General features: G+C 46.1%; 1 protein-coding gene across 1 annotated transcript in view; it reads left to right on the forward strand.

The window, feature by feature from the left end:
- Positions 1-15,653, forward strand: part of LOC109866177 (protein enabled homolog) — an 82,947-nt gene that overhangs the window by 57,517 nt on the left and 9,777 nt on the right. Inside the window, 6 exon segments of the mRNA XM_031800464.1 lie at positions 7,881-8,323; positions 11,759-12,508; positions 14,363-14,403; positions 14,405-14,683; positions 14,931-15,088; positions 15,324-15,372. Coding sequence (XP_031656324.1) covers positions 7,881-8,323; positions 11,759-12,508; positions 14,363-14,403; positions 14,405-14,683; positions 14,931-15,088; positions 15,324-15,372 — 1,720 coding nt within the window.

Consider the following 15,653-nt stretch of genomic DNA (forward strand, 5'->3'; position numbering starts at 1 on the left):
CTGACTGGTCTCACTGCTTCTCTCAGCACATAGTGTAGAACAGATTCAGCTACAGATGAGTCCTATTCTACTGGGTATCGCTGGGTGGAAAATGTGCTGCATGAGTAGTTCAGGGGCAGGCGGGCGGGAGGGGGGGCTTTTTTTCATAAACAGGTGTATCGTAGGTTGTTTACACCCCAGGTGATCTGACATCATTCTCCTCCAGGCCGATAATGGACATGGAAGCGATTGGTTCCCATCATGTTCCTCTCTGAAGGGTGTGTGGAGACTTGATGTTGCCTTACCAGGGGATGCAGAGCCAGTGATGTAGGAGGGGTTCAATGACAAGCTGGCTGGTAACAGGTGGTGACAGGTGTGATTCAGGGGGCGTACCTGGAGGGAGGGAGGGGGCAGGTGTCTGTTTGTGACATCATCATTGCAGAACAAGTGTGTGTGTGTGTTTAGCTAGGTCCAGGCCAGATGGAGAGAAGGGGAGATGTGACGTCACACCAGATAGGACCCACGTTGAGCTGGTGATTCAACCCGAACTGGGTTTGGTTTACAGCAACAAGAGAGGGGAGGGAACAATTGTCTGAGGGAAAAGGGCATGCATACTGTTCGTTTAAGCAATAAGGCCAGAGGAGGTGTGGTATATGGCCAATATACCACGGCTAAGGGCTGTTCTTATGTATGACGCATGGCAGAGTGCCTGGATACAGCCCTTAGCCGTGGTATATTGGCCATATACCACAAACCCCAGAGGTGCCTTATTGCTATTATAAACTGGTCACCAACATAATTAGAACAGTAAAAATAAATGTTTTGTCATACACATGGTATACTGTCTAATATACCATGGCTGTCAGCCAATCAGCACCACAGATTATTTTGTCATGCCAGTGGAGTTCTTTCCTTGACATTTGGTCAAAACAGGTAAGGGAATCAGGTTGGCACATACTGTACACTGATTGTACAAAACACCTGCTCTTTTTAAGCCTTGAGACAATTGAGACATTAATTGTATATGTGTGTCATTCAGAGGGTGAATGGGCAAGACAAAAGATTTAAGTGCCATTGAACGGGATATGGTAGTAGGTGCCAGGTGCACCGGTTTGTGTCAAGAACTGCAACGCTGCTGGGTTTTTCACGCTCAACAGTTTCCCGTGTGTTTAAAGAATGGTCCACCACCCAAAGGACATCCAACTAACTGTGAGAAGCATCTCTGAGGAACGCTTTTGACACCTTGTAGAGTCCATGCTCTGACGTGTTGAGGCTGTTCTGAGGGCAAAAGGTGGTGTAACTCAATATTAGGAAGGTGTTCCTGAGGTTTTATACACTCAGTGTATGATCCAAATTGTGACCAAATCCAAGATGTTTCAAACTCCCTCCCAACCCCCACATCATTGACATTACACACACTCCCTGATATCTGCGTCATCCATCTGTCCTCTCCACACCTCAACACTGAGCTGTAGCGGTCTGTATGTACAGGAGATTGATAGGGTTCTCCAGTATCATTATGACATTCTGGGTAATGTTGGACAGAGGCCTGGCTGAGGCAGATGAAGCCCCACAGAATGGCAAGATACATCAGTCACAGCCTCCATGGCAGAGAGATGGGGAGAGAGAGAACAGTCTGTGAAATGGTTTGGAGCCTGACTCTACTACAACACAGTTAGCGACAGTAGACTATGCCAGGAGGCAGCCTGCCTCACCTTTTATTGGAGAATGCTGCCCTCTAGTGGTGAGAGACAGTGAGCTCCAAAAGTATTGGGACAGTGACACATTTGTTGTTGTTTTGGCTCTGTACTCCAGCACTTTGGATTTCAAATGATACAATGATGATGAGGTTAAATTACAGCTTTGATTTGAGGGCATTGCCATATCGGGTGAACCATTTAGAAATTACAACACTTTTTGTCTCCCCGTTTTAGGGGACCAAAAGTATTGGGACAAATTCACTTATGTATTAAAGTAGTCAAATGTTTTTAGTCTCATATTCCTTGCATGCAATGATTACATCAAGCTTGTGACTGAAGGAATGAATACAATTTTATTTTCGTGTGTCAAATCTCCAGTTGGCAACCCAGCCCCAATGGGATTAATTGACAAATAAACAAACATTACAATAATTCACTGTGATAATTCTTCTTCCGGTGTTCTCTGCAGTACGCATCGCATAAAGAGTGAAACAATTTAAGCTAAAAAAATCTATACATAATAGTAAATAAGGTTATCCAAACAATAATATTCCTAGAGCAGTAAAACATTTACATGCATACATACATGCATGCATGCATGCATGCATGCATGCATGCATGCATACATACATACATACATACATACATACATACATACATACATACATACATACATACATACATACATACAGTACCAGTCAAAAGTTTGGACACACCTACTCATTCCATTTTTTATTTTACAATGTAGAATAACTATCAAAACTATGAAAATAACACAAATGGAATCATGTAGTAACCAAAAAGTGTTAAACAAATCAAAATATATTTTATATTTGAGATTCTTCAAGGCTGTTGGAAAAGCATTCCAGGTGAAGCTGGTTGAGAGAATGCCAAGAGTGTGCAAAGCTGTCATCAAGGCAAAGGGTGGCTACTTTGAAGAATCTCAAATGTAACATATATGTTGATTTGTGAAACACTTTTTTGGTTACTTCATGATTCCATATGCGTTATTTCATAGTTTTGATGTCTTCACTATTACTCTACAATGTAGGAAATTGTCAAAATAAAGAAAAACCCTGGAATGAGTAGGTGTCCAAACTCTTGACTGGTTCTGTACATAACATATAATATAACGTATAAAGATACAGAAAAAATGAAACAGAAGGCATTTGAACCCAGTCTGGCACAGAGAAGATTCATGTGGGAGACAAGCCTATATACAATCTATGTACATACGTACCATTTACCACATAGAAGATTCATATGGGAGACAAGCCTATACACAATCTATGTACATACGTACCATTTACCACATAGAAGATTAATGTGGGAGACAAGCCTATACACAATCTATGTACATACGTACCATTTACCACAGAGAAGATTCATAGGGGAGACAAGCCTATACACAATCTATGTACATACGTACCATTTACCACAGAGAAGATTCATGTGGGAGACAAGCCTATACACAATCTATGTACATACGTACCATTTACCACAGAGAAGATTCATGTGGGAGACAAGCCTATACACAATCTATGTACATACGTACCATTTACCACAGAGAAGATTCATGTGGGAGACAAGCCTATACACAATCTATGTACATACGTACCATTTACCACAGAGAAGATTCATGTGGGAGACAAGCCTATACACAATCTATGTACATACGTACCATTTACCACATAGACGCTAAATATTTTCTTATTTAGTTATAGGTAGCCCTGTTATATTCTGCAATATTCTGCAAACGGAAATACACAATGGACAAAAAACCCATTTCAGTTTCTCCTCCTCGCTCAGCCACATAATGCCAGGGAATATCTGGTGTGCTTTCTGGAGTAAGAGCATGGTAGGAAGGGGAAAGAGGATCAAATTAGTTTCATTCTCTATTTCTTAGAGGTCACCATTTTTTTAAATGTAACCTTCATTTAACTAGGTAAGTCATATCCTTATTTACAATGACGGCCTACCCCGGCCAAACCCGGACGATGTTGGTCCAATTGTGCGCCACTCTATGGGACTCCCAATCACAGACGGATGTGATCCAGCCTGGATACGAACCAGTGACTGTAGTGACGTCTCTTGCACTGAGATGCAGTGCCTTAGCCCAATAGATACATAGTCTTTCCTCTCCCATTTAACCACAATACTGTTTCAATACGCAGAGGCAATATCCCTGATCTGACCTGTTTCAATACGCAGAGGCAATATCCCTGATCTGACCTGTTTCAATACACAGAGGCAATATCCCTGATCTGATCTGTTTCAATACGCAGAGGCAATATCCCTGATCTGACCTGCTTCAATATGCAGAGGCAATATCCCTGACCTGATCTGTTTCAATACGCAGAGGCAATATCCCTGATCTGACCTGTTTCAATACGCAGAGGCAATATCCCTGATCTGATCTGTTTCAATACGCAGAGGCAATATCTCTGATCTGACCTGCTTCAATACGCAGAGGCAATATCCCTGACCTGTTTCAATACGCAGAGGCAATATCCCTGATCTGACCTGTTTCAATACGCAGAGGCAATATCCCTGATCTGACCTGTTTCAATACGCAGAGGCAATATCCCTGATCTGATCTGTTTCAATACGCAGAAGCAATATCCCTGATCTGACCTGCTTCAATACGCAGAGGCAATATCCCTGATCTTACCTGCTTCAATACGCAGAGGCAAAATCCCTGATCTGACCTGCTTCAATACGCAGAGACAATATCCCTGATCTGATCTGTTTCAATACGCAGAGGCAATATCCCTGACCCGATCTGTTTCAATACGCAGAGGCAATATCCCTGATCTGACCTGCTTCAATACGCAGAGGCAATATCCCTGATCTGACCTGTTTCAATACGCAGAGGCAATATCCCTGATCTGACCTGCTTCAATACGCAGAGACAATATCCCTGATCTGACCTGCTTCAACTTGCAGAGGCAATATCCCTGATCTGACCTGCTTCAATACGCAGAGGCAATATCCCTGATCTGACCTGCTTCAATACGCAGAGGCAATATCCCTGACCTGTTTCAATATGCAGAGGCAATATCCCTGATCTGACCTGTTTCAATACGCAGAGGCAATATCCCTGATCTGACCTGTTTCAATACGCAGAGGCAATATCCCTGATCTGATCTGTTTCAATACGCAGAGGCAATATCCCTGATCTGACCTGCTTCAATACGCAGAGGCAATATCCCTGATCTGACCTGTTTCAATACGCAGAGGCAATATCCCTGATCTGACCTGTTTCAATACGCAGAGGCAATATCCCTGATCTGATCTGTTTCAATACGCAGAGGCAATATCCCTGATCTGACCTGCTTCAATACGCAGAGGCAATATCCCTGATCTGACCTGCTTCAATACGCAGAGGCAATATCCCTGATCTGACCTGCTTCAATACGCAGAGGCAATATCCCTGATCTGACCTGCTTCAATACGCAGAGGCAATATCCCTGATCTGACCTGCTTCAATACGCAGAGGCAATATCCCTGATCTGACCTGCTTCAATACACAGAGGCAATATCCCTGATCTGACCTGTTTCAATACGCAGAGGCAATAACCCTGATCTGATCTGTTTCAATACGCAGAGGCAATAACCCTGATCTGACCTGCTTCAATATGCAGAGGCAATAACCCTGACCTGTTTCAATACGCAGAGGCAATATCCCTGATCTGACCTGTTTCAATACGCAGAGGCAATAACCCTGATCTGATCTGTTTCAATACGCAGAGGCAATAACCCTGATCTGACCTGCTTCAATACGCAGAGGAAATATCCCTGATCTGACCTGCTTCAATACGCAGAGGCAATATCCCTGACCTGACCTGCTTCAATACACAGAGGCAATATCCCTGATCTGACCTGTTTCAATACGCAGAGGCAATATCCCTGATCTGATCTGTTTCAATACGCAGAGGCAATATCCCTGATCTGACCTGCTTCAATATGCAGAGGCAATATCCCTGATCTGACCTGCTTCAATACGCAGAGGCAATAACCCTGATCTGATCTGTTTCAATACGCAGAGGCAATATCTCTGATCTGACCTGCTTCAATACGTAGAGGCAATATCCCTGATCTGACCTGCTTCAATACGCAGAAGCAATACCCCTGATCTGACCTGTTTCAATACGCAGAGGCAATATCCCTGATCTGACCTGTTTCAATACGCAGAGGCAATATCCCTGATCTGACCTGCTTCAATACGCAGAGGCAATATCCCTGATCTGACCTGCTTCAATACGCAGAGGCAATATCCCTGATCTGACCTGTTTCAATACGCAGAGGCAATATCCCTGATCTGACCTGTTTCAATACGCAGAGGCAATATCCCTGATCTGACCTGCTTCAATACGCAGAGGCAATATCCCTGATCTGACCTGTTTCAATTCAGAGGCAATATCCCTGATCTGACCTGTTTCAATACGCAGAGGCAATATCCCTGATCTGACCTGTTTCAATACGCAGAGGCAATATCCCTAATCTGACCTGTTTCAATTCGCAGAGGCAATAACCCTGATCTGATCTGTTTCAATACGCAGAGGCAATATCCTTGATCTGACCTGCTTCAATACGCAGAGGCAATATCCCTGATCTGACCTGCTTCAATACGCAGAGGCAATATCCCTGATCTGACCTGTTTCAATACGCAGAGGCAATATCCCTGATCTTACCTGTTTCAATACGCAGAGGCAATATCCCTGATCTTACCTGTGCACATAGCGACTCTACAAACTTGTTGGATGCATTTGCTGTTTGTTTTGGTTGTGTTTCAGATCCTTTTGTGGCCAATACAAATTAATGGTAAATCATGTATTGCGTCATTTTGGCGTCACTTTTATTGTGAATAAGAATATAATTTGTTTCTAAACACTTCTACATTGATGTGGATGGTCCTGAATGAGTCGTGAATAATAATGATGAGTGAGAAAGTTACAGACGCACAAACATCATACCCCCAAGACATGCTAACCTCTCACCATTATAATAACAGGGGAGGTCAGCATTTTTTGAGGTGGTTTGATATTTATGCTTCTAAAATTCTCACTCATCTTAATTCACGATTCGTTCAGGATGATGTGTAGTCATGGTAGCATCCACATGAATGTAGAAGTGTTTAGAAACATATCTATTTTTATTTACAATAAAAGTGACACAAAATAAACTCACCATTCCTTTCTATTGGGCACAAAATAATCAGAAACACAACCAAAACCAACAGGAAATGCATCCAACAAGTGTGTAGAGTCACATGCATGATGTAGTCATCGTGTGCTAGGAACATGAAGAATACACTTTTGACTACTTTAACAATCATAGAAGTGAATTTATCCATCCTAACACGGGGGGGGACTATGCACAAAAAGTGGTGTAATTTCTAAATCGTTCACCTGATATGAATGTCAATATCCTCAAATCATAGCTGACATTCTGCACTTACTTCATAGTCATTGTATAGTTTCTAAAGTGCTGGAGTCCAGAGCCAAAACAACAACATGTGTCACTGTCTCAATACGTTTTGGAGCTCACTGTCTGTGCCTGTAGAAACGCATCATTGCCAATCATGAGTTCATATCAGACCTCTGCAGCTATGTGTTTTGTTGGACTGAACAAGCTGATATTGAATGTGTTTACGTACAGTGTTCTTGGTGATTGTTATGCAGACCATAAGTACACTCTGGATACAGATGACTTGTTCTATTGTTATTTCCTACAGATTCTCTCCGTATCAGTACAGAAAGAGAGGCTGTAGCCAGAAGCAGACTAGCTACGTTGTTGTGTTTAACAACAGAAACGTGCAGAGCTAGCTGTGATTGCGTAACGGCTTGTCTTGTACAGTAATTACATAATGACAACAAGCTTATATAATGATAACAAGAAGGCCTGTCCGAGTGAAAGCGCTGCCTGTGGGTCTGCATGGTGCATTAGGCCAGCGTGGAAAACCAGGTCAAAGCCTCGTCGGCTCATCTTCTCCACTCTGTTTTTTCCCCATCTTTGGTCTCTCTGTTCTTCTCCTCCCTTTGCTCATCTCTCCCTCTTTCCTACACTATATGAGCTCCTTTCCCATCGCTCCTCATCAAACCTGTTCTCTTCCTCCCTCTTGTATCTCCTCTTTCCTCACCCCTCTGGTGTCTTCTCTCTCCTCCTCACCTCCTCTTCTCTCCTCTCTTCCCTTGGCAGGCAGCTGCTGGAGCTGCAGCGGCTGAAGGAGGTGGAGCGGGAGCGACTGGAGAGGGAACGTCAGGAGAGGGAGCGGCTGGAGCGGGAGATGCAGGAGAGGGAGCGTGAACGTGAACGCCAGGACCGGGAGCGCCAGGAGCGAGAGAGGGAGCGCTCAGAGAGGGAGCGCTCAGAGAGGGAGCGCTCAGAGAGGGAGCGCTCAGAGAGGGAGCGCTCAGAGAGGGAGCGCTCAGAGAGGGAGCGCACTGAACGGGATCGCCTGGAGCGCGAGCGTCAGGAGAAGGAGAGAGAGCAGCTGGAGAGAGAGAGGGCGGAGAGAGAGAGGGAGCTGATGGAGAGAGAGAAGCAGGAGAAGGAGAGGATGGAGAACGAGACGCGGCAGGAGCAGCAGTTGGACAGCGAGCAGTTGGACTGGGAGAGAGGGAGACACATCTCCAACGCCAGTGAGTAGCCAAGGCTTTTTATTTACCACCTACACACACCTAAAACACACTCACACACATGCATGCACATACGTACACATTTACACACACAAACACACACCAATACACATCTGATGTCCAGGACATAGACACTGAAGTCACAGGACCGAACAAGATGACAGATCAGAATAGTCACCAACAGGTGAGTGTGTTTAGCTCTCACTTCCTTTAGCAGTAGTTCCTCCAAAGAGCCGTCTTGGGTGTAAAATCCCAGCGTGGCATTTAACTGGAGTCTGAAGCGAATGTTGACTATACTCAGCCATCCCTGGCCTCTCGTTACTTAATGTGACTTGTAGCCAGGCTCCTGTCCAATCTCTCTCTGCCCATATGCCTGTGTGTTGGACAGGCACGGGGAACAGCTTGAGTGGCCCTAGGGCATGGGGGGAGTGTTTGTGTTGTCTCAGCGAGCAGGCAAACACGCGCACACACACACACTCCCCCCTCTCTTCCTACTTATGTTTGACCAGGGATGGCTATGTCTACTGTATGTGTTGGTGGATAGTAGGCTACCCAAGCCAGCCTGCCCAGCAAAGCATAGGCAGGTGAGGGACTCAGGTTCTAGGAGTTGGTTGGGGGAGGATCAAGGATGAGAGATGGTCATTGCTGCCAGTGTTGGCATGGTTCAGTGCCACACTCATCACATTAGCTGGGCTAGATTCTCCATGTTAGTCAGAGGCTAAAAATACATCAACAAGGCTAACATGCTGCCTGCCTACCCAGGGGGAGGGGCCATCATATTAACATTACCATGAACATGTCTAAGGCATTATGATGTCGAGTAGATTTTATTTTTCCTCTCGCATTTTGTGCAATAAATGTGTACACGACACAATTTCCACAGGACATGACAAGACAAACACCATCATTAATGTTGCACTGCATGTTAACGTTTGAGGTGCTTTTGAAGTGTGCGAATGCACTTCATATGCTTCTTGTTGTCTTTCCTGCAGGAAAAACATACATGTGTGCTATTGGCCTACTGTACATAGCCTCGCAAAAACTTTGGGTTGGATTTCCAATTGCATTCATAGTATGTGTAGTATCCCATTGGATGTCTGTGGAAGTCATGCTGTGTGTTGATCACCATGCTCGACCTCTAACTGAACACTTAAACCAACCCGGTGTTGTGGAGGAGGGGTCTGCTAGTAGGGCATGTGCAGATTGGCTTCTTGATGTGTCTGTAACTCTGTAGAGTCTGTCTCATGTCACATTAGAAACAACAAGGAGTTCCTTGTGCGTCGACCTCATTAATCCAGCCATTCCTAACGGTCTGATGGAAATCCCTGCTAAAAAGTGGTGCTTTTAAGCCCGCCCCTCACTCCACTGGTCTCCCTCTTCTTTAGGCCACTCTAGTTAGTGTGTATGTCCATTTTGGGCTTTAGTGAGAGGTGTGTGTGTGTCTTTATGGGTTACTACTCTGGGATCACAGGGCAAAGCTGGGGCCTGCCTGTGGCCACTAACCACCCAGAGAGGGGGAGTAAAAGGGGAACAAGAGGGAAGGGGAGTGGAGAAATGAAAAGAGGGAGAGAGGCAGAAAGAGTGGGGGGGGGGATTGGGAGAAGAGTTAGTCTTCTGTTTGGAGCAACAGAAGGAGGAGAGGTGTGGTAGAGAGATGGGGTGGGAGAATCATACATGAGCAATGTTTCCAGTTAGTGGAGTTGTATCAGAAACACAATGAGCATTCAGAACGACTCAACAACAGCCAATCAGGACATGGTCTGTAAGAAAGTGACATGACATAGAGTGAAGTGGTTTGGAATGGAGGACAAGAATGTTGGTGTGTGTGTGTGTGTGTGTGTGTGTGTGTGTGTGTGTGTGTGTGTGTGTGTGTGTGTGTGTGTGTGTGTGTGTGTGTGTGTGTGTGTGTATTCACCACATGAGTATATGTGAACGAGTGTGTCTATATGCTGTAATGTGTGGAGGTGTGCCTAGTGCATCTCTCAGCAAGAGCCCAGGCTTCCCATACGGCGTAGGTAGGTGTGTGTGTGTGTGTGTGCGCGTGCACGTACGCAGCCTACCACCGAGGGTCAGTGGAGCAGAATGAGGCCGACACAAAGGATTAGCAGCATTAGCCCTCAGTAAACATATGGCGGGAGCGGCCTCAGCTCTAGGCTCCCTCTAGGCTCCCTCTAGACTAACTCTAGGCTCACTCTAGGCTCACTCTAGGCTAACACTAGGCTAATTCTAGGCTCACTCTAGGCTCACTCTAGGCTAACACTAGGCTCACTCTAGGCTCACTCTAGGCTAACTCTAGACTCACTCTAGGCTCAATCTAGGCTAACACTAGGCTAACACTAGGCTAACACTAGGCTAACACTAGGCTAACACTAGGCTAACTCTAGGCTAACTCTAGGCTAACTCTAGGCTAACTCTAGGCTAACTCTAGGCTCACTCTAGGCTCACTCTAGGGCTATACTGGCTGGGGCCCCACAACAAAACAGAGCATGGATCATTTGGAGCATGCAGTCAAACTCTGGCAACGTGACCACCCAGTGATACTACCCCCACGTCTCCTCACTGGTTATGTATATGAGAGATGAGGGGACACTACTGATGGGGGTATTGACTAAAAAGCACCATGATAAACTTTATTATGGGGTTTTTTTCTGGGTGGTTCAGTAAGACTTTATGCAAACTCCTTGTCAATTCAAAATAGTTTCTTTAGTAAAGGTTCCTGGCTTGAAATCATTACTATATGGTAGTGTTTTTTTTAATCTATTTTTGGGTAATTTATCAGATGCTCTTTTCCAGAGCGACTTACAGGAGCAATTATGGTTAAGTGCCTTACTCAAGGGCACGACGACTGATTTTTCACCTCGTTGGCTCAAGGATTCAAACCAACAACCTTTCGGTTACTGGCCCAATAGCTTTCTATCAGAATGATAGAAAGCTAGGTAATGGAGAATTGCAAGTGATTGAAACTGTGTAGTCACCCAAATATTGAAGCATTTTATTATCTTGGGATAAGTTTCTACCAGAGTCTGTGCAATCAGTCAATTACTGAAACCAAACATGTCCAAATTGGTTAAATCTCTCAATTGTGGTGCCTTGACTTCCAAATGTATAGAATACAACTGTTCTGCTTGCCCAGTCCTGGTATGGACGATCTATGGTTTTCTGCTGCTTCTCTATCCATGTGTACACATTATGACACATTGTCTCTAGAGTCTGCCTCTGGTTTGGTCTAACCCTGTGTACTAATAGTAGCATATTTTCTGTCAGAGAAAGACATCAAGAAAAAGGAGATTTAGGTCTGCTAGTTACCTGCTTCATTTACCCCTTCTCTATCCTTTCTGTTTTCCCCTTTCTCTCTCTCCTCTTCTGTGTTCTTTCCCTCTTGTGTGGCTGCATGGTGGCTGCTTCTCCCCTCCTGTCCTGTCCATCTGATGTGTGTAGCATTTGAAAGTACCCTCTACACCCCTCCACCTCCAGAGTACTCCTCCAAGACCTCCTCTACGTCTGTGTCTCCCACCACCCCCAACTACCCTCCACCCACCCCGTCACCCTCCTCTGCAACACCCCCCACCCCACCTCTACGACACTCTGCCTCCCGATTCGCCACCTCACTCGGCTCCGCCTTCCATCCGGTCCTGCCCCACTACGCCACAGTCCCCAGGCGACAGCCTGTCCCTCCCACGCCCCCTGCCCCAGCCCCGGCAACCCCTTCCAAGTCAGTGGTGTGGTCAGCAACCAACTTCAGCCCCCTGCCTCCCTCACCCCCCGTCATGATCAGTAGCCCGCCGGGCAAGGCCACTGGCCCACGCCCCGTCATCGCCATCCCGGCCCCCAGCCCCCTGTCACAGAAACACCCCTCTCCCTCCCCCAACGGGCCCCCCATGTTCCCCGCTCCTTCACCTGTCACCATCGGCAACAGCAGCAACCCCACCCCACCTCCTCCGACCCCACCTCCCCCTCCACCGCTGCCCCCTCTCTCCCTGTCCCTGTCGTCGTCCTGCCAGCAGTCGCCCGTCGTCTCCCACATCGCTCCCCTTGTGTCCTCTCCCTCATCCCAGCCTGCTATTGTCCCTTCTCCTTCCACAGCTCCCCCTGCATCTGCTGACCTCTCTGTAAACCTCTCTGTGCTGGGAGACTCCTGCTCCGTGGCTCCAGAGGCCTCTCAGCCTGCAGACCCTCTGGCCCAGCAGGGTAAGGCCTCACCTCTCTCAGCCTCTCCTCTACCTCCACCTCCGCTCACCCACTAATGGGGTGCCAGGGAGCAGGGGGCTGCCCTAACCAACTGGGCGCCAATACTGGCTGCAGCTGTGACTAGCATGGCTAATGTGGTTTTGGCTGGGTTCTATGTGGCTGTTGAGAATGGTCTGTAGGTGCTTGTCAATCTATGTTGGTCATGTGTGTCTGTCTGACTCACCTTGGTCAAAATGCTCCTACCATGCATGTCCATGCTGTTGCTTTTATGGTCTTGAGGTGTCTGGTGATCTCTCGTGGGTGTGAATGGGGTCTGGTTGTTGGGCATGGCGTGTATGTTTGTTTGCCCTCTTACAGACAGGGGGTTCTGATCCATCTAGAGATCACTCCAGTCCGGAAGGATCATTGTCTCATTGTTTCTCTTTTGCTTGTTTATTTTCTCACCTCAAATGATTATTTTTCAGCAATTTGTCATGACCTTGCCATGACTTTTCAACCTCACTTGTCATGTCAGTGTTAATCAAGGATTGTATGCGTGTTACGAACAGTAAGGGACTGACGGGTGGAGAGTTTACTTGTCTGAACAGCTCTTTTATTTCTACTCCCATCCTTGTTCACTTGATTAGGTTTGTTATCATGATGCTACTGTACGTTTCAGGGGATGGAGAGGGTCGCCAATGCAGAGATATTAACAGAAATCTTGGTTATATTTCGATTATGAAATGACTTAATTGGCCAAACTCAGCTGCAGTTTTTTAGAGTGTCACAAGTTATCCAGGGTACGATTAGCGGCTGGAATCAATAATATGTAAATGATCATTTGTCTCTCTGCTGAATAGAAGTATTAGCAGATAAATCACATCTGTGTCCTCTCCATTTGATATGTATCATTCATTTGTTATCCAAGCCACCACTACACTGTCTGTGTTTACTGATAGAGGATTCTCTATTTACCTATTTGCGTGTCAAATGAGGACAAGCTATTTATTATTCTCCCTAAACCTGCCCTCACATTGCTCTGATTACCTTACCAACTTTATTGGAAATAACATTTAATTCAATAGTAGTTCTTTTAAATCTTTCTGAAAACCAATGCAGTTTAAAATGTTCCGATTCACATAATTCTAATACTGCGTTAGCATTAATGATACAATATATTTTTTGGTTGATAAAGGGCCATATTTGTATGTATTAAAACTCCCCCTTGAGTAACTCTTTAGTAGCGTTTATATGTAGATTCAGTCTGACTATTTCCACCACTTGGACTGAACCTCATTGACAGGAGCTCAACATGGGCACATTCCACAATGGCTTATTGATCCAATCATCTGTCTGTGTTGAGGAATGATTTCATAATGATGATGATGATCATAATGATTTTCTACAAGCTAATTATTAGAGTTGATACTTCTCTATGTGGTTCAGTGGTTTCGGGCTGCTCTTATGAAGATATTGACCTAACTTAGACCGCTCGAGATCCTGTTTCCAATGCATTTTTCACTGTGTGTCTGTGTGTACATTTTTCGCCTTGTTTGTGTGGGATGTCTCCATTTGCTTCCATCAAATGGATACATTTAGGCCATAACTCACTAATGTGCATGTTGTATGACAAACAACACGTGGATGTAGCATGTTCATACCGTGTATAAAGTTGACCAATAAATGGTCAAGCCTGATAATGTTAGTATTGATGGTGAGTATAGAATGGGTACTTTAGGAAGCCTGAGTTTTGTGTGTGAGGAGAACACTAAACAGGAGAGAACTCCTGACTCTGCTCTTTCTGTCCCAAAGTTTGATAATGACCATTTACTCTTCTTCTTCTCCCCCCCCCCCCCCCCCCACACACCCAAACAGACACAGCGTTGACTCTTGTGCTACCCACCCCTCCTCCCCCTCCCCCCCCTGCCTCCCGGCTCCACTGTGACCCCCACGGCCGCTGCCCCCCCAGCCCCACCAGGCCCTCCTCCCCCTCCCCCCTTGCCCCCCACACTCACTCCTACCAGCGGCGGGCCTCCTTCCCCACCTGAACCGCCACCTCTCCCCGGTGGCCAGGCCCACCCTCCCCCTCCCCCAGCCCCTCCCCTGCCACCTGGTCTCTTCTCCCCGTCCGAGGACCGCCCCCTGTCCGGGCTGGCTGCTGCCCTCGCTGGAGCCAAGCTGCGTAAAGTGCCACGGGTGAGAGGCTAACACACACAGAAACACAAACATCTCTACCCTTGCACAGACACACACTGTTTGTCACATCCCATATCCTCATCCCAGGATAGGGGGCTTATCCAACACCAGTCACAGTGATCATGTAGCCAAACAGTGCTTCACTCCACCATGTACTGTACTCCACCATACCTGACCTCCAGTTATGTGCCTCTGTAACATGGCCTGCCACCACAACACTATCATGTCCTTCTCTCTGTCCCCTCAGAGTGATAGTGGTGGTGATGCCGCAGCTGCTCTGGCTGCAGCCATGGCTGGGGGTTTGTCTGGCTCTGCAGGGGCCAAACCTGGAGGGAACGGCCCTCTGGGTGGAGCACCTGGAGGAGGGGGGCTGATGGAGGAGATGAGCGCCCTGCTGGCCAGGAGGTGACATTACATTACATCCCCATCTACAACATGAGAGGACAATATTGAGGATGGGGGAGGAAATATCACAATAAATCTGTGAATTCCATGAGTGCAATATCATTGCAGACCATGTAGCTGTCGGGTCAGCCAAAACATTATTTAAAGTTAGAAGTTAGATTATTTTTGTTTAGGCATACAGTACAGCCTGTTATGAGGTTGGGAATATATCTTAATATTCTGTATTGTTTTTCAGGAGAAGAATTGCAGAGAAGGGATCATCCCCTGAGCCAGAGCAACGAGCTGTGAGTATGACTGACTGACTGGCTGACTGACTGACTGACTGACTGGCTGGCTGACTGGCTGGCTGACGCACTGGCTGACTGACTGACATGTTAAACACTATTAATGCACACACAGTTAGTCCATGCAACTTATTATGTGACTTATAATTTACCCATCTATATTTCAGTAGCCTGGTGTTTGTTTTCCCTCTCCTGGATGTCTTTTGGGCTTCATATGTTTCTCTTTGATGGTCATTTGTGACATCGAAGAGGATCAATGGATTTCCTTTAGCGGATGATTT

The sequence above is a fragment of the Oncorhynchus kisutch genome, linkage group LG21, assembly GCF_002021735.2.
Source record: "Oncorhynchus kisutch isolate 150728-3 linkage group LG21, Okis_V2, whole genome shotgun sequence".
In the NCBI taxonomy this organism is placed as follows: domain Eukaryota; kingdom Metazoa; phylum Chordata; class Actinopteri; order Salmoniformes; family Salmonidae; genus Oncorhynchus; species Oncorhynchus kisutch.